The 23906-nt window shown below is 42.6% G+C and overlaps 1 protein-coding gene across 6 annotated transcripts; it reads left to right on the plus strand.

The window, feature by feature from the left end:
• The first annotated feature begins 628 nt into the window (after positions 1-628).
• PACC1 (proton activated chloride channel 1) lies at positions 629-23333 on the plus strand. Of its 6 annotated transcripts, XM_054195815.1 has the most exons (9): positions 629-791; positions 4613-4709; positions 6350-6559; positions 8680-8834; positions 10345-10487; positions 16719-16863; positions 20035-20139; positions 21920-22180; positions 23224-23333. In XM_054195815.1, exons 1-8 carry the CDS (start codon positions 756-758, stop codon positions 22079-22081), a joined length of 1053 nt encoding a protein of 350 aa, XP_054051790.1. In that variant the 5' UTR covers positions 629-755; the 3' UTR covers positions 22082-22180; positions 23224-23333. The 6 variants fall into 6 exon arrangements, with proteins under 6 accessions (XP_054051790.1, XP_054051792.1, XP_054051794.1 ...); XM_054195817.1 differs by lacking the exon at positions 23224-23333 and having other exon boundaries at positions 6458-6559; XM_054195819.1 differs by lacking the exons at positions 20035-20139; positions 21920-22180; positions 23224-23333 and adding exons at positions 11086-11142; positions 12261-12402 and having other exon boundaries at positions 16719-16855.
• The last annotated feature ends 573 nt before the right edge of the window (positions 23334-23906 follow it).

Consider the following 23906-nt stretch of genomic DNA (forward strand, 5'->3'; position numbering starts at 1 on the left):
CCTGCAGAAGTTTTGTCTGGTTGCCAGGCGAGCCTGTTGTTTTGATGTTCTGCTAGCAGCCTTGAGCAGCAAAATATAAAAATAATTAAAAAAAAAAAAAAAAGTAATACCGCATGCATCTTGGGGAGAGCTGGCAAAATTGTTTTATATTGCTTTTCCAATCTAGTTCAGTCTCACATAGGAGAGTTTGTGTTGTGAAGTGTGTGGTGTGGAAAAGACTGTCATTACACTGCCATACACAGCACACTTTTGTGCTTCCAGTAGAGTGAAACGTTCCCGTAAACCTTATGAAAAACCCGCTTTATGCATGCAGCGACCGTGGCACTGGACGGCTTCATGCTGCCTAGAGCAAGGGAGCTGGGCAGAACCTGCGAAGCGAGCTCTGGAAGCTAAAACAAGACCCGGCTCCTCCATGGCGTTACGAGCCGTGTACCAACGGGGGCGAGGGCCCCCTGGCTGCCCGTCGCTGAGGCGAGGCCCGAGCTCCGCCACCCGGCCCCTTCCCCACAGCCCTTGCCCCAACGGCCGCCCGGCGGCCGTTACAGCGGCTCGCGCCGGACTACGCCTCCCAGCAGCCCCCGCGCCGCTGTGGCGAGGCCGCGGCGGCGGGGCGGGAAGGAGCCGGCGGGCGGGTGGGGGGTCCCGGCGCCTGCGTGGCCCTGCCCGGGCAGGGCGGCTCGGCTGGGTCGCGGTGTCGCCGACCCGTGCGGTACGGCTGGGCTGCCTCCCGGCCCCCGCTCCCCGACGCCGATGCCATGCTAAGACCAGAGGTCTCCGCATCCTACCAGGAGGTACGGGGGGACCGGGGCAGGGCTAGTGGGCGGCGGGCCCCAGCTTGCCGGGAGGGGCCGGGGCAGCCCCCGGGCGGCCGTGCCCGACCCGGGGCTTGCCGCTCGCCAAGCGGTTACACTCTACGCTGTCGCCGTGAGCTCAGTTCGGCCCCGGTCTCTGGCTCTGCGGCTCGGCGGGGCTGGCCGCGTCGCTGCCGGGGGCCAGGAGCCCTGGCGAAGCCGGTCGCCGGCTGTAGGGAGCCCTCCGCAGTATCGCTTGCCCTTTCTGGCCCGTCTGCCACCGCTCGAGGGCGGCCGAGCCGGCTGGGTCTCGCCGTGAGGCTGTGTGCCTTCACCTGGCTGGTGCTGCCCCAGCCCTCCTTCCTCCTTAGTGGGATGTCAGGTTGCACCTCGCTCGCCAGAAAGAAACAGGCGTTTTGGGCGCGCTGAATATCTTGGTTTAGCTTTAAAGATGGTTAAAATAATCGGCAGCAGTACTTCTTAAGTATATGAGCTAGGTAGAGCTGGCCGGTGAGCTCCGTAACTGGGGATTTCCTAACAAGGAGATGGTCTGTCGGGCGTGAGAAGCGACTTTGGTCCCAGAGCTCTCACGTATGAAACTGAAGGCCTCATTATCGTCCTGCCAAGAGCCCGAGTCAGCGCCTAGTTTGCATATCAATGTACAGACTCTAGCAACCGGAATTCCTTGCTCGCTCCTGTCTTGCACACTAGAGATAGAAGCTATTTGTGCCAAATTCATCAGCGGCAGAGACTTGCAGTAGGTCACTTTTGTTTGCAACTTGCAGGCAAAGGGAATGCAGATGTTTGCCTTCCTCTGCATGTGATGGGTAGTTTGGGGCTCTGTTTTAATACATTCCAATTTAGTTTAGTACTGTCTGTTTAGTTTCAGCTTCTCGTTTTTGTGCCAGGCTAAAACGCATTGGAAGGTGATGAATCAGTGGACCTGCAGAAGGCCTGTATGGACAAGTTCTCCTTTTATTTAAGAAGGTTTTATCCAGTAGGAAGGCTTTATCCTGTGATTATCAGGATGAAATTAACTCGTGTAAGGGCTTGTGTGTAGGGGAGGTACTTGAAAGAGTTAATAAAGTCAGATTGATGCTTGAAGTTGCATTGACTGGACTATGCATGTTGTGTTTCCGCCTTGTGTATCAGCCACCATTGACATTGCTCCGTATGCTTGGGATTGTCCCAAACTCTGGGGCACAAGTCTAGATGATGTGTAAGTGCAGCGGCTCTGTTTCCATCACTTCTCTGGCACCTGGGGCAGTTTGTGATGCTCCTGCTCCTAGCAAGGATGCTCAAATGTTTTGAATTGCCTCTTCTGAGCTTCTGTTTGTCCCAGTGCTTTTCTGTGTGCAGGACTGAAAAGGAACTGCTGGGTCACGGACAGGCTCCTGCAGTTGTTTCTCACTTAGCTGTACGTGCAGAACAGAGGAATGCAGAACAAAGGTCTGTCTCATGCCCTTCCTGCTCTTGACATCTTATCCTATCTCTGCGTCCTATTGCAAGCTTAACTGCCCTGCAAGTTTATGTTCCTTCTGCATTAGCACCGTGCCTTGCCTCATTATCAAAAATAAGATGTAGGAAGAGCTGTCCTGTGAGGGTGAACATGGTTGGCGTGTGCCAGGTTCACTGCTGTCATTTGCCTTGATTTGGGGATTCTGTCAAGTATGAAGAAACTCGAATCAGCTGTCATGCAGTAAATACTCTGCTGGCTTCCCAGTTGTTAGGAGACTGTAGCTCAATATGTCTGTGAATTACTGGGTTTGTAGGTCTATGCTGCTGTGCCTTGCAGAGTCAGTGTGCTGAGTGCTGTACGCTCCGAATGTGGTGTCTGAGCCATAAACAGAGATAGGCTCTCGGTGGTCTGGAACAGGCTGCCCAGAGAAGCTGTGGATGCCCCATCCCTGGAAGTGTTCAAGGCCAGGCTGGATGGGGCTTTGAGCAGCCTGGTCTAGTGGGAGGTGTCCCTGCCCATGGCCGGGGGGATGGAACTAGATGATCTTTAAGGTCCCTTTCAACCCGAACCATTCTATGGTAAGAAATGTTGCATATTGTGTTCTTGTTTAAACTTGTGTTGGGATCTCCTTGCTATCAGGAATAGAATTTACTTACTCTCTATATAACCTCAGTTGATGAGGTGCCTGTGTGTGGGGAACTGTGGCTGAATCAGGGTGGTGTGGGAGTCAACTGAGAAACTGCAGTGACTTTGTAACTTAGGTTAAACTTTTTGGATCAGCTGTGGCGTAAGTATCATCTTAGCTGTTTTTTTTTTTAATCACCACAAGAGGTTCAGTGAATATTCTTCTTAGGTCAGAATAGCTTATTTTGGGTCAGGTAAAGAAATAAAACTGGTGTGTTTCTACAAAAAAGGAGCAGAGTTTTAATTTTCCCTTATTTTATTAAGATATTTGAAAAAAAATATTGTCTTCAGTTGGAGCCTGGTAAGTCTCCTGCAAATGAGCTGAGTTTAGCCTATTAGTAACCTGTTCATTTCACACCTCACACCATGGGAAATCATGCTTTATTTATGTGCAAAGCACTTAAAAACAACTTGGTAACTGCTTTCAACTTGCTTTCTGAAATGAATACAGAAATACAGCAGGAGGTGATGGAGACTTTACGTCAGACTTCGAAGACATAAAATGAGTGGACTCTTTCCTAATAAGTGCAAATGATGATCTGTTAGTGGTATAATGATGATTTCAATACTAAATTAAAGTTGGGTGAAATAAAAGCACTTCCTTATGAATACATGCAGGTTACTGTTGAGTAAGTTGGGGATGTAAAGTTTAATAGCATTCAGTATGGCTGCTGCATTAACTGTGCCCCATTTTCCTTGAAACAGGAACAAAGCTAGTCTTCCTTACCTAATTAGGTAGGTGATACTGAGCATTTAGCTTGGACAGTTACTGTGTGACACATGATGCGCTGCAAGCTTATGCCCTGCTTTGCCTTGCTGTAGTTTGTATGTCAGTCCCTACCACAAAGAAAATTTGGAAAACATAGAGGAGGTGCTTTATATATATATAAAAAGTCTAATGCTTCACGATCTCATGTGATACCTATCTGATGTGACAAGCTTCTGAATTTGAGGGAAGTGTCTTGGCAGTTTGGGCCCAGGGCTCTGGATAGCAAAACAAGAAAACATCTGGTCTCTGTTGCTGTTTTAGAAACACTGGAAGACTAATTAGTTGCATAACCACTAATATATAATAATATGTACAGTGAGCTCAAGTAAGTACCAGAAATGTGGGGATGTTTGACTGTTGTCTTGTAATGACCCACCTGCCTATGTGTCCGAGGCTACATTTGAGTTACTTGCCCTAATACCTGTCAAAATGCAACTTGCTCTTTATGCACCTCTTTATTAAGAAGTGCTAATGCTCTGTTTGTTGGTATGTGTTGTGGTTTGTTTATGCCTAAAATACGTTCTTGAGTGACAGAAGGAAGCTCCTGCGTATTTCAGAGGGCATTGCTCTAATTGGGGGTTTAAAGTGAGCTGAAGCTGCTGGGGAAACAATTACTTTGATCTTGAAAGAAAAGGTGATGTTATTGTTGAAGCAGCAGGGTAGAAGTAGGTTAAATTTAATGTGCCATCTTTCTCTCTTTGCAGCATGCAAGTCACTTAATTTTTAGCTGTAGATCTATGTAAATGTGGCTCTTGTGAACAAATGGAACAGATGTTGGGTGCTCTTGGACTGGGGGCATGTTTTTGTGTGTTTGGTTAGTTGGAGCCTCTTTTATTTGTACCATAGAAATTCCAGCAATTGCAAGTTGAGAGCATGTTTGGAAATTGAACCACTGTTTTAACTACACAGCTGAGTGAAGATGTGGAGCGAGTATCTGAAAACCCAACAGATGAAAGAGAAGGAGAGATGGAAGTTCATGAAGATGCCAGCTCTGTTATTTTACCAGGTGAGAACTATTGACCCAGAAATTACCAATTTTAAGTGCCTGATAAGGTGCTTCTGTGTGTGGGCTTGGTTGTTTTGTTGGGTTTTTTTATTGCATTTCTGAAAGCAAACAAAACACTAAATTGCTTATTTACTTATTTTGGGGAATAAGTGCTGATGAAAAGCGAAGGAGTTTCTCCAAGGATTGAGATGAGAACGTTTCTTTATCATGAACTGTGCTCAATCAAAGAAGATTCAGCACATCTGGTTCTGAGATAGCATAGTACATCATCTTCCTTTATGTTGTATCTTACCTGAGTTGCAACGTCTGTGATGGCAATGGAATGCAAGCAAAGGTTTTGCCGCATTTACATGAAAAAGGTGCAATATTCAACAGATGTTCTTTTAAACAGATTTTAGTTAGACTGTTCAGACCTGCTTTTGGAGGGTGTGGGGCAGTGTTAAATGGGCTTATTGCAGTTCAGATGTAGGCATTAAGGTAAGCCAGCCTGAAAGTGAGTATCCCCTAAATGCTTTGCAGCTGTTCAAGACATACTTGTTTCAGTAGTGCAATTTTATGCATATTAATGTCCTAATTTCCTTGGCTGCCATCACCTGGCAATGAACTTGGGAACATGTGTGTGACGGTGGGCTTTTGTTAAGAGATTATGTGTTCAATAGGATTTAGGAAAAGGCTAGTGTTTGCTGTGGTAAGGAACAAGCACCAAATCATGCTATTATAGTGGAAGGGCAGAGTGTGTCATGGCTTCAGAGGGCCTGACTCATTAGATTACACCATGCAGAAAAGTCAGCGTAAAATATGCCTACTTATCTCCTTTCCTGTGTTGGGGTTTAATGTTCCTTTTGCACGTTCAGCCCTACATCACTCATGATCAAAACATGACGTGTAACTCAAGAATGCAGGAACTTTTTCCTTACAAGTATTGCCAAAGGAAATGGTGTATGCAAGGAGTATGGAGAAAGCGGTGTCTGTGTACAAGTGAGACTAGTGTGAAGATCTTCAGAGAATAAGCTTTGAAGGCAAGGAGACTGTGAGAGAATCGGGTCAGTCTTTTTCTAGCTGTAATCGGAAGAATCCTTCTGTGACATTTTATGTAGTATGCACAAGGAGTTATAAACTAGAGTCCAAAAACGAGAGGGTAACAAGTGTCTAGTAACTTCTACCATGATGGAGATACAAGGATAGCTGTGAAAGAGCATTAGAATATTAAATTTCTCTGCTGGTGCATATGCTGAGTGTGTAAGAATCGCTTCAGATTGTGAGGGAGGAAAAGGAGTTGTTTTTTCCAGGAGGAAAGATTGACCATCAACAGACTTTTTTTCTTATGAACTTTGAACTTTGTTTCTGAGTTGTGCTTCTTGAAAATAAACCTTGTTTCCTGCCTGCTGTGTCCTTAAGCAGAGTGCCAAATTCAACATGTGAAAAAGAGGCACAGTCTTTGGATGATTATGGCTCATGCTTGAGAAGGAAGCATCTGTCTGGCTGATCATCAAATCCAGCAACAGTTGTGTTTTTTTTAAATCGAGCTGAGTTTGAGGCTTACTGTCTTCTCAAGGGATTCATCTTTAAATGAACACTACATAAATTTAGCCCAAATATCTGTATTTTAAAGTCCTAATCCATATTCTGTTTGGTTCCAGATAGTGAACTGGGTACCACTGCCCCTTCTTTGCGTTTCAGCAAGACCTGCCTAAAGAATGTTTTTTCAGTAATTCTCCTGTTTATTTATCTGCTGCTCATGGCTGTAGCTGTGTTCCTTGTCTACCAAACCATCAGTGACTTCAGGGAGAAGCTCAAGCACCCAGTGATGTCTGTCTCTTACAAAGAAGTGTCCTTGTATGATGCACCTGGTAAGACTGATAGCAAAAAAAATGAGTTAAGTTGTTTACATTTATCTTGGATTGTTTTACACTTTTGGTGTTGATTCTCCAGGGCCCAGAGTGCATATAATGCTCTGAACCAGGTCTTTCACTTCTTTTCTAATCTACGTTGTGTCAACTTTGCATGGAAATGTTAATACTGTAGGACAAATTTGGGGGGTTTTCATGCCAATAACATGAATTACAGTAGCTGTGGAGCATCATGCAACATTTGGTAGATAAGAAGTGTTTGCAGACTCTAGAATGAGCCCTCTTACAGGGAAAGAAAATAATTCCATATGGAAATACTCCCAAAACTGTGTTGTTCAAACAGGGTAGCACATAGGATGTGTATCAGGACCTCAGTGCTGCACTGCACAGTGAGGTGCTGTTGACAGTAAAGAAGGTGAATTTTTCAAACCAACCACAAAATAAGCAGAAAGTGGTACTGTGGTTCTGTTCTGCGTTGTTTACAACTTGGTATTACATCAGTAGGCAATGAAAATGCGATGTGACTGCAGGGAACAATGTTGGCATAAAAATGCAGTGTGGCATCAGAAAACTGTGTTGCAGTTTGCAGGAGGGATTATGCCACAGAAGCATTTTTGAATAGTGAGTTCTATCGTTTTTTTTGTGGTTCGTGTTTTTTTTTTTTTTTTTTTTTTTTTTTAATTATCCAGTAACCATTCATAAATAGAGCTGCGGTAGCAAATGCAACTCAGTCGTATGTCAGTTTCCAATTTAAAAATAACACTTTTCTTTGAAGTGTTACCACATTTTACAAATAACCACTCCAGTAATTGTGGCTGAAAGGTGAGTGTTTCAAGTTGTTGCCGTATTCCTGTAGTTGTTTTCTGTATGGTCAGTTAGGCTCAGTTTTGTAACTAAGTCCTTGTGTTTGGACCATGTGGATCTGATTGTAAGAGCAGGCTTCCCCTCCCCCCGCCTGTTTTTTTTTTCCCCACGTGGGCTTTTCGTACAGCAATAGGAAGAAAATGTCATTTAAAGAAGAAAAGCAACATACATATAAATCCACAAGTATTGTCAGGGATCCCTGCCAGATCAGAGAACCTAAATTAATGTAGCCCTTTACTTCATTGCTCTAACAAAGTGATGAGATGGCAAGTTGCAAGCGTGGAGCACTGAAGAAAGGGATAAAGCGTTTTTAGACTGATACATGCTGACTGCTTTGATGTCTCGTATTTTTGTGGACAGGTCGTTTCAGTTGTGAGAGTTAATCATATCTAACAACTCAAATCATACTTTTTTTGGTAGTTGGTCTAGATTATCTTCAAGCAAGCTTGTTTCCAATACTAAATGTGGCATATGTGGCATAAGAGGATTTTAGGCCTTTTATTTTTCTATCCTTCTACATCTGAGGTGACCGAGGGTTTTTTTTAATGCGTGCTATTGGTCTGAAACCATAGATTTATAGTATATATGAGTGTGTGTGTATATATATACACACACACTTCATCTAGGCAGGTGAAGTAGTAGCCTGCCTACCTAGTGATACAAGTATTAAGGGATGGTAACAGTCAGTACTTGTTTGGTTTTTTTTCTTTGATTTTTATTGTGACATTGTATTTAGTGAACAGAAAATGCTAGATGTTCTGAAGAGCATCTTTTCACTTTTATAACGTCTGCCAGTGATCTTTGATCTGTCATGTATTACGAACATTATTTCCAATTAAGATTTGATGTGTTAAATGATAATATCTGAAAACGCATACATGCTGAAGCACTACATGTCCCACTGGACTTCAATAGCCTCCTAATTTACTTTACACATTCATTTCATTTGGGGCCAGAGGGACTGATGTGTTCGTTGCTGGCTTGTGGGAAGACTGGGGAAACTTAGTAGCTGCTGTGAACCTTGAATTGTTGTAGCAACATGAACCCTGATTTTTCCAGTGCATTGCAGGGGTTCTGTCTGCAGAAAAATGCACTGTTGTCCTGCTCCAGAAAAATGCTGAAGCATGTGGTTTAATTGGATTGTTTTGCTGGATCTTGAGGATAGCTCAGTATCCTCTATGATTAAATCCCAGAATGAAAATCTATGTACTTGGGAAAGAAATCAGCTCTCTTCAACGTTTTTTCTCTCAAAACAGGCATTGCCTTTTATCCAGGCAAGGCTCGGCTGCTTAGCTGCAAGCATCATTACTATGATCACATTCCGCCTCTGATAAATCCAGGTCAGCCAGGAGACATTGAATGCACCACTCGGAGAATCAACTACACAGATCCTTTTACTAATCAAACTATGGTAATAATAATGTAATAGAACAAAGCTTATTCAGTGGAGGTTTTCTGCTTGTAATAATATTTGAAAGTAAAATTATTTACTTATTGCTGCAAAAAATCCTTGCTTCTAGTTTTTATTCAAGCCGTCTGTCCTTTTGTTTTTAGAAATGTAAAATACCCCAGTCAGTGCGTATATGTGTTATGAATGATCAGCTGTCATGTGGGTGTGTGCAGCATGAAAACCTCAATGGGACAAAATAAGTAATTTTTCACAACGAAACTCTCACTTCATTCCTCTCCTAAATGAACTGGCAAGCGTGCTCCTTTATATAGTAAATCTAGCTTTGATTGAAAGCAGTAGCAGTTATTCCATTAAAGCAGGATAGCTTATCTCTTTTTATATGTTTGCTGGGAATTGCGTACTGTTTTTGTCACACTTGGGAGAATCTTAACTGGGCACCAAGTGCTCCATTACACTGAAATGCTGTGAGCCAATAAGTTGGGTACATAGAGTGATAGTCTGTCTTAAATTGCCCTTAAAAATGATGGGAATCTAGTATTAAATATGGTCATTTGTATCTAAAGTGTTTGCTCAGATTGTTTTTAAGGAAACTAAACGTGAACAAACGAACAGCCTAGGTACCTCTTTGGTGAGCTTTTTTTCCTCTTCATGTTTTGCCTTTTGTCTAGTTACCATTTCTTTCTGGGAAGCAGCTCCTTAGTATATTTGAAAGTAATATTCTAGGTGCAAGTCTAATTTAATTCCTGACACTAGTATGCTCTTTTTGCATGTTTTAACAAACTAAGAACCTGCATTTTATGCTGCGTGGTAGATGCCTTTAGAAGCTGGCTGATCTAATCGGCTCTAGTCCCAGAGTTGAGTGGAGAGGCACTGAGGCAGAGACCTCTGAACCACGGAGAGCCCTGTTCAAATTGGCTGAGTCCTTTTGCAAGCAACAGTGTGCTGTTTGGTAAAATGCCCGCACTACTTTAAGTTGTATTCTGCCTGCAAGCATTTTCTGTTGGATGTTTTTTGGTTGGTTTTTGGTTGTTTTTTTTTTTTTTTTGTGTCCCCCCCGCCCCCTTCAGCAGCTTACTTGTGGTGCTGGGGGCTGTGAAACTTCCACTTTCCCAACGAGAAGCCTGATGCTCTCTACATCAGACTCCAAATTAACTTGTTTCATGTCAAGAGCTGAAAGTTCCTAGACTTTAATGCTCAAAACAGTTTTGATTGTCCTTCTGCAGAATTCAGGTTGCAGGGCCTTAACTGTTAATTCCACATGAACCCAAAGAGCTACAGTAGAACTAGAGGAGATTTCTTAGAAAAACACTAAATCTTGATGTAAAGACTTCATTTCTAAACTAAAAGGAGGGATTCTATTGGCATTCTTGTTAGATATTATTCTTAGTAGAGGCCAAGAAAATCTTGGTGTGTATTAGATTTCTATAGAGTATTAGTGACAGATGGCAAATTCATGAACAGGAAACGAGGATTCCTCTGCTACTCTCACCATCTCTCTGTTTGCTTACAGAAGTATGCTTTGGTTGTTCAAGGCCCTCGTGATGTGAAGAAAAAGGAACTTGTGTTTTTGCAGTTTCATTTAAATGAAACAGACCAAGATTTTAGTGCCATTGACTACCTTCTGTTTTCTTCTTTCCAAGAGTTCATCAACAGGTACGTAAAGGGATGAGCCTATAACTGCATTGAACTTGCTACAACAATACTAGTAAGGGCTAATGAAAGCAGGACTTTTTTTTGGTAAAAATCAGACAGGCTTTTGTATTCTCTCTCTCTCTTTTTTTTTTTTTTTTTTTTAATGTTTGGGTTATGTTGATGCTCTTTCATGCCTTAGGTTACTAATCTTGCTTTTTAGAAATGAATCGAGGACTTTTTCAGTGACAAAATCTGCCCTTCAGCTATACTTCAGCCATTTGTTGCTGCATTTTCTAAAAGTTTGAAGTTTGTGCTGGCTTACCGGTGTCTGCTGCTGTGGGTGATCAGGAAATGTGCTGTCCTGGGCAGCGTGCACAGGAAGTGCACTGAGAATACGACTGTTTCTGTACCTTTTATTTTTTTAGGAAATTACTGTAAAGACCAGATCCCTAGGTGGCTTTGTTGTGATTTCATTGAAAGATTAACTAAATTTCTTTGTATTACTCTAAGATTCTACAGAATTATGTAATTTCATTGATGGGGTTTTCAAAATTGCTTTGTATTGGATTGACATTGGTGCCATTGGAGTGACTGATCAACCTTCTTCTAATTTTAACAGGAGTGGAATTAATCCTGTCCTGAACTTTCTTGAAAGCTCCACCCTGTTTCCCACCTTGTGAGAATAAATTCTGTATTTACCTGTTTAGTTTTTGCTCTAATTTAAATTCAGGTTCTGTTCTTCTCTCTGTGATCCAGATTAAAAGCCAGGCAGGAGATATACATACAGTATGTGTATGTATATATTAGTGAGACCTAATAGAAGGCCTAATATATATAGTGTGTGTAGATATATATATTAGTGAGACCTAGTAGAGACCTAATAGAAGGCCTCAGTTTGGTAGTAGTCAGATGTCGAGTGACATTAGGTGAAGGAGGAGAAGAGAAATAACAGATTTTATCGTAACAGAGAATTCTTGGAGGTTTGGACATGATCGTGCTGGTACTTTTCAAATGGAGCAAAGACTGGAAGTGTGTAGTCACAGTGTCTCTGGGCAGCCAAAGACCAATTATCTGAATTTGCTTTTTACAAAGCATTTCTACTTCAGTGAAGGAGAGATCTTAAGTCATTAAATTCTTTCTGTAACTGTACTTAAAACACCTCATAAAATGCTTATGTTCCAGGTATTTTAGGCATTGATATTTTAGGGTGAGAAAATACCAGTTAAGAGTAGCGATGCATGCAGAAGGTGCTACTTTTTCTTTCTGTGTTGTTTTTTCTCAGTATTCGTGGCTTGTGCTGCAGTTAGTGGTGTGTACAGTGGGACCAATTCCAGCAAGGTGCACAGCTGTTTTGTACTTCCAGACACAAGCACTGAGACCAGCCCCTGTGAAACTGAGCAGGAGGCACAGTTGTGTTGCATCTCATTCCTGCCTCTTCGCAGAATGAGCCAACATATCAAGACACAATTTGGTCTATGCATACTGAAGTCCTGGAAGCCACATTTCTGTGCTTGTTGTATCAATTTGCAGATAAGCCATTTTAAAGAGCTGTTTCTTCCCAAGTTAAAACATTTATGTCCTGCTTAAGTTGACAGTATTTCTGCAAGCAAGCTGCAAGTCTGCATGCTGCTGTCACAAATGCTTGTGCCACCTGTTGTGCAAAGGCTAGATGTGCAAAACAGCAATAAGCAGTACTGCAAAGGTCTTAGCTTCAAGGCTGTGTTTGAAGTGAATCAGTAAGAATCATCTGTAAGCTGCCTGGGAGAAACTTGGATTGCAACCTCGTGCCTCCAGATTTGCCAGGTCAGACTGGTTAGATGGCAGAATCAATCCACGAAGAGATGGGGAAGTGTCGCTTTGTTCCTAGAGAAGCTGCCTTGTCTCGGTGTTGGAAGGCACCAGAACCGAAGCTGGGAGAGTGAACGCTGAGCCTGGGGTATGTTTGCAAAGTGAAAAGGTAGGAAATGGTATTTGTTTGGGGATGCATCCTTTGTGTCTGTTTGCAGCGGGTAGTAGGAATGTGAGTTAAAACTGGTTTTGAACTAACCCAGGTAACAGTAAAATTGGTAAGGGTATGTAGGCCTTTAAACTTAGTAGTAAATGACCTGCATGTCTAGGGTGAAATACAGTAAGAGAGCCAGTTGTGCGCAAGAGGCCAGTAGTGTCTCTCTTCTAGCATCCTCCAAAGCTTGGTACAAATTGTATGGCTTAGTGTTGTGTATTGCTGTTCTGGTGGGCATGAACTGAACAGGCTCAGGGGACGTTGAAAGTTTACATTTTCTCCTGACTATGAAGTGCATGTGACACTGCATGCATATGTGGAATGTACTCGTTCTGTCCAACTTCCAGCAGAAGAGAAAATAGAAATGATTTCTGGTTCATCAGCAGATGCTAAATTTAGTCAGTGAGAAGTCTGGACTCAAGATATCTGTAGAAACTGTTGTGTATTGACAACGCAAATTTTGCCCTTCTATGTGGGCTTTAGAAAACGTCAATTACTGGCCACTGTTAACGACTTTTCCTGACAAATTGTCTCACTGGTTATGAGGGCATATTATTAGCACTGTGTCCAGCAGTTCACGTAAAGTGTTATCAAAGATGCTGAGATCTATGCTCAAACTCATGAGATACCATAATTACCTTTACAGATTTTTGCCATGTCTGCACACAGCTTTGTTTGGGCTGGGCAGGCAGACTGCTGTAAAATATATGTGTAGGGTATTCCATCATTTTAAATCACAGTCCAAAACACCTTGAAATTGGTGAGAAGAGCTCTGCTCTATCTACACCACAGTTTCTGTGCAGACAGTATTATGTACAGCTCACTTTTGCTTTAAATAGCAATAATCGTATCAGTGAAGGCAGCTGCAAGCATCAGCCATAAGCAATAATGAAAATGGCATCTAGACACTTGTGTCTTTAAGGGTTTTTTGAGGCATAGGAAGTGGTGAGGACTCAAGTAAGGGCCAGTTGTTTCTGTCAAGGGTTTTATTTTCTGCAGCTCTTCTGTTAAAATTGGATCGACAGACTACATGAAACTGGCACGGCTTGCTAGTTTTGTTCTGGCCTTCACAGAACACTGCTGAACTGTGTGCTGTTGTTGGCCTGTGAGTTGGAGGAATACTGCCACTGGCTTTTTTCTTCTTCTTTCTTTCCTTTTTTTTTTTTTTTCTAAAATACAGTGGCAGCTGCTGTCTGTACCATATTAATTGGAGGGAAGGAAATAATGAAACCCTTGCAAATTACCAAAAAAGTATATCTAAAAATACATGTTCCTTTCCTAAACTGTCATTAGTATAATACATGGGTTTAAGAAGAAAATCCTCTGAATTTAATACTGACAAACTGTTGTTAGCATAGCATGTAAAATAATTTGCAGTCCTGTGAAATGATGAATACTGGTCTGAACAGGTCAGGCATTATTTCAGGGTCTAAACAGAGCTCTGTGTTCGCTTCTCTGGTCTGGATTGCTGCGTGCAGAGAAATAAATTATAACATAGAAGGGTCGAGACTTTTGGTTCCATGCCATCTGACCCTTTATTAGATCCCATGGCTGTCTGAGAGTTTCCTAATCTAGGGGGAAAAAAAGCAATAAACACAAATTGTGTTTGATCTGTCTGTGGTTTTGACTGCTGCTGTTGTGTTGGGATCTGCTGGTGGGACGTCCTAAACTGACTCCGGCTCTTGTGGGTTGGTCCATAGAGTTTGGTGTTAGAAGGATTTACTGCGGCGCTAGAGCCCAGTCCAGAATCAGATTAGCAACTCCCACAGTTGCAACAAATATAATCTCCTATTGTGTCAGTATGTGCTGGGGCAATGGTTAGGTAACTGTCAATAGTTACCTGAAAATACTGGGGAGAGCAGAGCTTTGTACTTCACCTGAGTGAGACAGTGGCCTCTTGCACTTCTCTTTCTTTGCTGTGATGAAGGAATTTTTTGCATTGTCTTGAGGTACCACCAGAAACTGGGGAGAGCCTGGTGCAGAATATTCCAGGAATCTTGCAGTTTAGCTGAAGGAAAGTGTTAAAGGTGAAGAACTTACTGAACAACAAACAAAAGCGTGCAGCCTTTGTAGGTTGTCTGTCATTGGGGTGAAGAGAGAATTAAAAAAAACTGTCTGGAGAATTGTTCTTCAGATTAAAATCCCTTGCTTGTCTTGTGTTCACTTAATTGTGTGTGGTTTTTACACTGTGTTATTTGCCCATTGCTATCATTTGTGCAAAGCTCGTGCCTCTGCTGTGCTCCCCCCTCTTTTTCCCCTGACTCTGTGGCAGTGGTCTGGGTTATGGGCACAAGCAAGGAGATGCCTTCTCAGATCACTTCTCCTAAGATATTATTAATCTTTCTTTTTCAAGCCTACAATTACTGTCTAAGGCAAAGTATACTACTGCTCTCTGCTTACCATCTAAGTTGTGGCTGTAACGTTCAGCTCTGTGTCATAGCTTCCTGCCTCAATTTTCCGTGTTGGTTTGGAAAACTCTTCTGGGATGCTGTATTTAGTTGTGCATTAGGCATATGACTGGCTGGCAGAGTGCTAATTATGTACGTTCCTCTGAGTGGCAAAGCACCATGCTCTTCCATACTGTTCCATCAGCGGCTGCTGTTACACACAGGCCGAAGGGGGAAGAAATCATTGTCAGATTAGGTCTCCCTATGTCATTGGTTTGTACAGTGAGGAGCAGTCAGGTGGTGGGCTTTGTTCATGTGCCTTGCTTGTGTCTTCCTTCTTGGGGTTAGAGAGGTGCACTGCCATCCTGTTGGGTTCGCTAAAAAAGCAGCTAATGTTACAAATCCATAAAGATGTTCCTAAACTAAAACACTCTTGGAATATAATCTGTCTTGGTGGGTAGCAAAGTGTAGTAGCTTTTCTTTCCAGAAACACTTCTTTCTATTTGTATGCAAAGTGGAGTTCTGTGTTTGAGCCCTTGTAGACAAGACATCTTGGTTTGTAGGAAGAAAAGGAGCCTGAAACTAAGGAGTCTGAAAACTAAGGAAAAAGATAGGAAAAGTACAAATCCAGTCAGTGCTGGTACAGGACAAATCTTCCTGATTGATCTACTCTCCTGGACAAGAGCTTCCTTCTTCAGCCCTGCTTTTCTTCTTTACTTCTTTGCATCTTTCTCCTGAAAGACCGAAATACCTTAATCTCCCAACAGACCTAGCTGCACACTCCCTCTGCCATATGAGTGAAATATACTCTCTCCCTTCACCTAGGAAGGTGGATTTAATCTGAGTGAAAAACCCTTTCTGTTGTCTCAAAGACCAGCACACCCTGACATATCTCTGCAACCTGAAATCTATCTTTAGTAAAAATCAGCGGTCTGTGCTTTAATGATTCTGACTCATTGCAGTGGTTTACCCCTTTGTTTCAAATGAAACCTTGTTGAAAAAGCAGCCGCAGGGCCAGGTTATTTTGTAGAGATGACATTAAAGTGGCTAAAATCACAGTACTGAGGAGCTCCAAGTAAATAGCGTGGTTAATTCACTGTGCAGCTGGTAGAGAAAGGATGGAGACTAGATATGCCTTAGAGCTGCCTCTTTACTGCTTGTGGTGTGAGGGGTATTGGAAGCCTTAAAATGGGTTAAGGTCACAGTATTTAAAAAAAAAAAAAGGAGGGGGGGTGCACAAAGCAATCCTGTTCTGGGATTTGTTCTGCTACAAATATCTGGGATCATATATTGGGAAAACAGACATGTTATTGCAGATGGGAGCCTTACATCAAAGGTATAGTGTTCCCAAAATAATAGGAATATGCTGAATGTAAATTTCAAAGTATTTTAAGTATGTCTGCATTGCAGCCAGTTTATTTGCATCCCAGAAATGGGGTGAAGCAACATGCCCTGCCTCTAGGCTGTTCCTTCCATCTCTCTTGCTTCTGAGCTTTGTGGCACGCTGTTTCCTGGCATCCTGTCTCTGTTCCTTTCTGTCCCAGAGGTGACAGATGAGCAGAATGAAGCTCCTCTATAAGGAGAACAATCCCTTGGGGCAGGCAGAACTCTAGGGTGGTAGGGCAGCAGGTAGGTCTTCTGCAGTTGAGAAACACATGAATGCAAGTGCTACCATTAATCAAAATGTTTTTTGACTTTAAAACAATACTAACAATGTTTTAGGTATGCTGACTTTTAGCAGTTGGAACCTAAAAAGAATTGTGAACACACGTTGAAGTGTCTGTAGGTCTGGCATTCTCCTGCCTAGAACGCTCAGATACCGCTTTGAGTTTGGTCAGTAATGTAATGGTCTTTTTCCTTTAGTCCAGAAAAAGCAGAATTCATGAAGGACTGTGAAAGTTCATACTCCAGCTGGAAGTTTTCCGGAGGCTTTCGAACTTGGGTCAAGATGTCCTTGGTGAAAACAAAAGAAGAAGACGGTAGTGAGACTGTTGAATTCAAACAAGAGGTAAAAAAAAAAAAAAATCCTCAGGAAGAGTTTTTGGGACCTCTCAGTTTATTGGTCCTGGGGCGCCACTGGTTATGCCATAGTTTTAATGATAACTGGCAAATAGAACCAGTTCTTGGGCAAATAGCAATATGAGTTGGAAGAAGGGTGGGTGAGTGGGTTGGCTGGTTGTTTAAGTGAGTGAAAGAAACATCAGGAGCTTGGTCTTTGTTTCATTGCATCCATTACGCTACTTGACACTGAGCAGTTTTGGCTGTACAGTTGCTCACATTCTTTCTTAATATGGAGGGGTTCTGTAGAAGCATAAATGTCTTGATGTGCATGTCTGTTGGTATGGCTAAGTGACACATCCCAGGAAAACATCTAATGGGGAGGCCAGAAAATCGAGGCCTTGAATGTGTTATAAGTCACAGCTGTGGTCTGAGGTAAGGGTCTGGAGAGACAGACATAGAAATACTAACACTTGAACTTTAGTTCAAGGTGGGGAACAATTGCCAAAGGAATTGTCTAAATAATAGCTAGTATTGGAAAGAGGTATTGTTTAGGTTACCACAAGGGCTGATGTTAGGATGAAGAGGTAAACATAAGCCTTGTGTCCTTTGTAGCATTCTCATGTCTGCTTTCTGTTTGGGTTTGGGATTTTTATCTGCTGAGTATCCTTAGAAACAAGGAATAACTTAACTTTTTGTATCATTTAAAACTAGAAAATATGCAGGTGGAAGATGCAAACTTAGGTAGAGATGAAATGAGTTTGACTTTTGTTCCTGTTCTGTTCATACTAATGGACAGGAGAATAATTGTGTTTTGAGTTTGTTATCTTGCTCCCGCTGTTGGTCTGGGAGAAAGAGTCTCATTGGTGATGAGAAATGAGAATTTTAAGAGCAGTCCTTTTCAGAGAGTATGTGCTTCAGAGACAACACTGTCTCTTAGTCTCTGGTACACTTGGAAAGAATACTTTGTGGAGATTAAAATGAAGCAGAATGTTCAGTTCTCCTACCTTTAGTTCTCACAGTTAGGGCCTTATGTGACAAAACCTCAAGGGAAGAGCAGAGCTGTGACTGTGAGGTGGAGACCCTCCTGTTCCACTGGAAGAGGACAGGAGGCAAATCCCGAAGTCATGCAAGTCCCAAATCAATGCCTTAGTTCGGAGACGAAAGGGTGCATCAGTCAGCTGCTGCCATGTAAGCACTAACAGCAGTTGTCTGTCTCTCCTTCATCACCTACAGCTCCGTATCACTTGCCACTTGGTACTTACCTAGTGTAGGATTTTTGGAAGTCTTCCTTTGTGTGCCCAAGTCCAACTTGTCACAAAGTGGAAATAAAAGGCCGAATCAAACTCGGAAAAAGCTGAGATCTTTGTGACCATAAACATCCATTTAGTCCAGTAGTTATGGATCAGTAGTCTCTGATCATCTGGGCAGGTGAACAACCTTTGGGGGTTTTTGGTTTTGCGTGGTGTTTTTTTTAAAAAAACAAACAATTTAGGAAATAGGAATCAGCAGAAGTGTGAATTTCAGGTTTCAGATCCCTATTAATAATACAGTAGAAGTCGAAATAGCTCAGACATGAATTGCACTTGCTTTGTTTGACAGTAAAACATCTGCTTAAATGGCATAAGAAAGTCCATTCGCCTTTCAAATCTGAAACTGGGAGATGGCATACCGGAAAGATGGATATAAATATTAGGCCAAATAGCACAGTCAGTTAGTCTGCTATCTAGCCCAATAGTCATTACTTTGTCTTTTCTTCCTTTCCCGTTACTTTCCTTTAGCTTTGTGTACTGTTTGTTTCCTGGTGGGCAGTTTTCTTGAACAAGTGTAGCTGGGGTGATGGTATGCTGCAATAACTAAATGAGTGGTAGAAGTATAGGGTAACAGCAAAGCTGTTTGACCAGAAAGCATGAGGTGGTGAAGCTCCCATATGCTCTGAATTAGACACATGTAGTGTTCTGGCTCCTGCTTCTACGTGTTCACAGCCTAAAATCTGGTCAGGGCAGGGTGTGTAGGGGTGTGGAGAAGGCTGATAGAAATCTTCAAGTATTTGTGAAGAAACTTAAGCCATGGTAGATGGGAAGTTTTTGGAGTAGGTCATCCCTCGTACAGTGTCTGCTGAATCACTGTTTTCATATCTATAATTCCCATCAGAACCCTGAGGTGAAGTTATGGTACGCTATACTCATTGTTTCCAGTACAGTATTAAACTAATGTAGGAAGAGCAGCCGTACTGCTGTCTGCGCACACCGAGATGTAAATATTCCTTTGAGGGCTGGAGATGGGAGCAGTCCTTCCATCGTTTGTTCAGCTGTAACACCAGTGTGCTTGCTGTTAGGTAACTGCCTGGCTCTGCAGCGGTTTGTGTTGTCTCCTAGCGGCAGTGGGGTTAGCGCAAAGGGTGTTATTGCCTGCGTACAAACTCTGTGTAGTTCCCCTCTGGGCCATGGGGTGTGTTACAAGACAAGACAAGTGTTTTTCTGAGGCCTGATGCCTTAATACTTTCCTGATTGTGATTCTAAAGACTATGGGTTCATGTGGCTGTAACATCGATCTGGGATCTTAAACTGTACCCTGGCCATCCCAGCTCTGTGGAACTGTGCTAAACAGCTCTGCTGGTCAGTCCTAGTTTCAAGTGGTAACCTAGTTCATGGGCAATGCTGGTTTTAATTGGTAACACCTAGGCTTCTTTCCCTTTCATTTTTATTCTGCGCTTGCTGGCATCTTCTAGTTTATTCTACAACTGATTTTTCAAAAAAAACCCAACCAACAAACACATCTTCCTGTCACCGTCTGTAGTTCTCTCGTAAAGAAAATCAATTTAGCATTCATTCATGAGAACTTTCCAAATGCTGTATTACTCCAAGTAGATCAATCTTGTAAATGAAATTTCTCCCTTTGAAAGGGAAAAACTATTTGATAAAATAAAGGCCCTGGCTATAAAAATAGCATTGCAGTGTTTTACTAAGTAGGGAATAGGAAAAGATTATGAACATGAGACAGATGGAGGAAACTGTGCTTCCCATATTTTGGGAGCCTGTTGTTCCAGGTCGAGGAAGGCTGAATTGGAAGTTCCTGACCAGTCTGCTGTTTTCACCTTCTCAGAAGCCTTTTCTGTTGCACAGAGGACTCATTACAACGCTGAAGAAAGTAACCTGCGTTTTATTTTCCTCCTCTCCAGACTAGTGTGGTTAACTACATTGACCAGAGAACTCAACCAAGAAGTGACCAACTGTTTTTTGTGGTATTTGAATGGAAAGATCCTTTTATACAGACTGTTCAAGATGTGAGTAACATGCTACCGAATTGTTGTCTGACTGTACATGCTCATGGTTTGTGTGTGTGTTTTGTGCATACATCTACCTCACTCCAAGTAGAAATTCAGAGGAAGAGTGAGACTACATCTGAAATTTCAGTCTAGGCTCTTCCTTATATCCAGTAATGGACGTTCTGTGGCAGTCAAGACCATCTGATGCCTTTCCTTGGCGTGGTGACACTCAGCATTCTTTTTCGCGGCTAGAGGTACACGTAGCTAAGAAAAAGCATCTGTCCCTTGTGCTCTAGCAAAGTTAGCTTCAGGTCAAGTCTGAACTTTTTGCTTAACTAAGTGTACTTGGATAAAGTGATTTAATGACTTTTTTTTTATTAATTGACAAGCAAGAAACCTAGACTTATATCAAAATAATAAAAATAAATAATTAGTATATTTTTTACCTCTTATTTGAATGGAATTTGGTACCGCATTGAAATGCAGGAAAAGCACTTTAAAATTGAGCTCAATATGCTGCGGCTGGAGGTGTATGATGTGCCAGACAAGACCAGTTAGTCACTGGAGGGCTTAAAAGGTGCGCGCCGCAGGTACATGTGCTTTAAGCATGTGAGCTAGATCTTGTTTTCCTAGTGTTCTAACGGAGAAGGTCAGGTACATTTGATCTCCCCAGAAAGATGCAGATTGGCAAAGCATGCAAAGACAATCTGTTTAAAATTTTGCATTTAACGTGGCCCTCTCTGACAACTTAAGTCCATCACCAGCAAACCCCACAGCGTTCTTTTTTTCCTGTCTGTAAACACAGGCAGTGAGGGGCAGGATTGTATAGTTGGTCCTTTGCACTCTTGCTGTCCGGTCTGTGCTGGGGCTGGGCACCTCCTCAGGGCAAGCACCAACCTGGCCTGGAGAGCCCGGTCCTGTTCCCAGCACCTCTTGCTCCTCTGGGCCAGATAGGGTTCACACCTCCGCCTCCTTCATGCTGACAGCTGCCCTTGATCCGATGGATTAGGGGTGCCTGTTTCCTCTTGCTGAAGAGGCCATAGTTCACAAGCACTGGCAGCCAGCGCTGCTGCTTTTAGGAGGATTAACAGATACGGAAAGCCTGTTTAAGACCTTCTGGCTCTGGTGGTGACGAGCAACACTGTGCTCATGCTGACCATCAGAGCTGCCGACTCCAGGGCCAGTCCCAAAGCTGTGTGCTACTTTATTGCTGCCTAAGCCTAGCTCTGCTTGTTTCATCTGAGATCCTAGAAGTCATCCTTGTGCCTAGAGGTGTGAGGAGAATTGCAAACTATACATAAATTTAACTACTTGTGAACCAAATGTCATTAAACATAGAAACATAAAATACTTGCTGTGGGTCTGCAGAAACAGTTGCCGCTGTCAAAACCGAGTTTAGCATTACAATGCTGTCTTATTAAAGCCTTCCAGTAGCTGCTTCTTTCAGCTTTGTCTTCTGGAAGATCTTCTTCAATGTAATTATTTTTGTAAATCTTTAAATGACATAGTAAGCATAATCCTTAATCATAAAATTTGCAATTTAACTGATTTTTTTTAAGCAATTCACCATTTAAAAGGAATTTAGCAGGTAGTACAGTGTGTTTTCTTCCTGATGGCAGGAGTTGGAAAAACCGTGGTGTGAGGCAGATGCATGGAGAAGGCACTACAGGCCACCTCTGCGGCATAAAGGAATATGCTGCAAAACACTTCACTTCCAAAAATGGAATTGTTTGTTATCAAAAGAGGTATAATACCTGCTGAATGAGATGAGGGGAATAATATTTTTCATCTCTTTCAGATAATCACAGCAAATCCCTGGAACATGATTGCTCTTCTTTGTGGTATCTTTTTGGCTCTGTTCAAGGCAGCGGACTTTGCTAAATTAAGTGTTAAGTGGATGATCAAAATCCGAAAGAGACATCTGAAGAGGAGGAGTCAAGTAATGAACCACATAAACTGAGACTAAGACTGCCTTCTTTTAACTATTCATAGCAGAAGGGATACAAAATAACTGGAATACACTTCGACCAGCAGTACAGCAATTAAAGATGCAAACCAGGTATGTTTTCTTCAGGAAAAACGATGGCTGGAGGAACAGCCTAGTGAACTGGCCTTTGACCTTTAGCAAGGAGCTAACTCTAGGACAGGTCTAACAAACTCATGCTTTTCTATTCCCAATTTAACAAGTTTACCTCAATATACAGGGGGACCAAGAGAGAAGGTGAGATTTCACTAATGTTCAGAAAGTCAACACTGTAATGGTTAAGTTCTAAAAAAATGGGTGGTGTTTTTGAATGGTTCTCGGGAGAGGAGAACATTTAACTTCTGCATGAGCTATGACCTGCATCTGTTACCGTAATGCGGTTACTTCCTTGACTGTGTTTAGTGGAAGGTAAAGTACTCAACAGAACAGTCAGTCTGGCCTCCCCTCTCCAAAGTATGTCTTAAAACAAAATACACTGGAATTCTGTTGTGTGTCATTTTTGATTTAAAGTATATTGACTTTAATATTAAAAAAAATACTTCAAATAAGATACTGTGTATGTTCTCTGAAACTACCTGCTCTCAGATTCAGCTGGATTTTTGCAGGAGGTAGTCTGGGCAGAGGCATTCCAGCAAGAAGATTCAGTAAAAAGCAAAAATGTATTCCTTACCAGTCCAACGCAAAGTAAACTCCAGCAGCTCACTACCTTGGCATCTGAGCTGATGACAGATTTCAAAGTCTCAGGCTGCTGCTCTTCCCTCTTCCCCCCAAGCCTTTGCTAGGGAAGTGAAAAATAGTCTTTCATCAGCCTGGCATTTAAATGTGATTGTTATATAGAGAATGCATGCTAACTAACTGTGCTGTGGTGGCAGAGGCTTTTTCTTCCTTATAAGTCCCTTATTAGTCTAGATGCCTGACTCGGCCTTGTGGAGGCTGCAGGGCAGCACTGCACCACTGCGTTTGCTCTGAAGGCTTTGTTGCAAGGCAGGCAGCTATGCCAAGTCATCTCTTGCTTCTTCCATCCTCTACTGAAGTATTAATATAGTAGTAAGCATAGCAGAAGTATCCTGTCTTTGGGGTTTTTTTGCCTCCTAAGGAACTAAATGTATTCCTTTCAGCTGATTTCCAGAGCAAATCAAGGGACTGCATTGACCACAGCCTTAAACAAGGGAGCAACAATTCACTGTAATAAGAAAAACACCACACGGGGTCTCCTGCGTCCGGACAGGTGAGGGCGGGAGGAGGTTACAGCCTACCAGTCACTCGCAGTTACCGCTCTTGCCTCTTCCTGGGTCCTGTGTTGGTGCTTCCAACAGTTCATAATTTGAATGGTTTAGTCTGAGCTGACTTGATCACGCTCTTCTGGGGAAAAACAAGCTTTTGGATGCAAGAACAGGTGGTGTTCAGTCAATGCTTTATATTCAGTATCTTGCGATGATGGACGTTAAACAGGTCCAGCAGGGCCACCACTGTACTGCCCCAGGTGAGGTAGGTGAGCAAGTGAATGAGGTTAGAGGAGAGGCCAGTAGCAAAGGCCAAACACGACCCTGTTGAAGCAAACTGTTTGAGAGCTACTTCATCCCTAGGTGCCGGGGGCAGGAAATAGGGAGGAGGAAGAAAAATGATGAAAACCTCCACACTTAGACCACCTGTATCAAGAAAAACCCTGTTGATTTTGCTACGTAACAGCCTCCGCTGGTAGGAAAGCAGCCCACTGACCTCCCTGGTCCCCTTACCGCCCTTTGCTTTCCCACTGCTGCGCGCCTGTTCTACAGGTAAGACAAAGACAACTGAGCTCTCT

The sequence above is a fragment of the Rissa tridactyla genome, chromosome 3 (genome assembly GCF_028500815.1).
Source record: "Rissa tridactyla isolate bRisTri1 chromosome 3, bRisTri1.patW.cur.20221130, whole genome shotgun sequence".
In the NCBI taxonomy this organism is placed as follows: domain Eukaryota; kingdom Metazoa; phylum Chordata; class Aves; order Charadriiformes; family Laridae; genus Rissa; species Rissa tridactyla.

Coding starts and splice junctions, on each gene's coding strand:
- PACC1 (XM_054195815.1), top strand. CDS start 756: ATGCTAAGACCAGAGGTCTCCGCATCCTACCAGGAG. Junction 792..4,612: donor TCTCCGCATCCTACCAGGAG/GTACGGGGGGAC, acceptor TTAACTACACAG/CTGAGTGAAGATGTGGAGCG. Junction 16,864..20,034: donor CTGTTGAATTCAAACAAGAG/GTAAAAAAAAAA, acceptor CCTCCTCTCCAG/ACTAGTGTGGTTAACTACAT.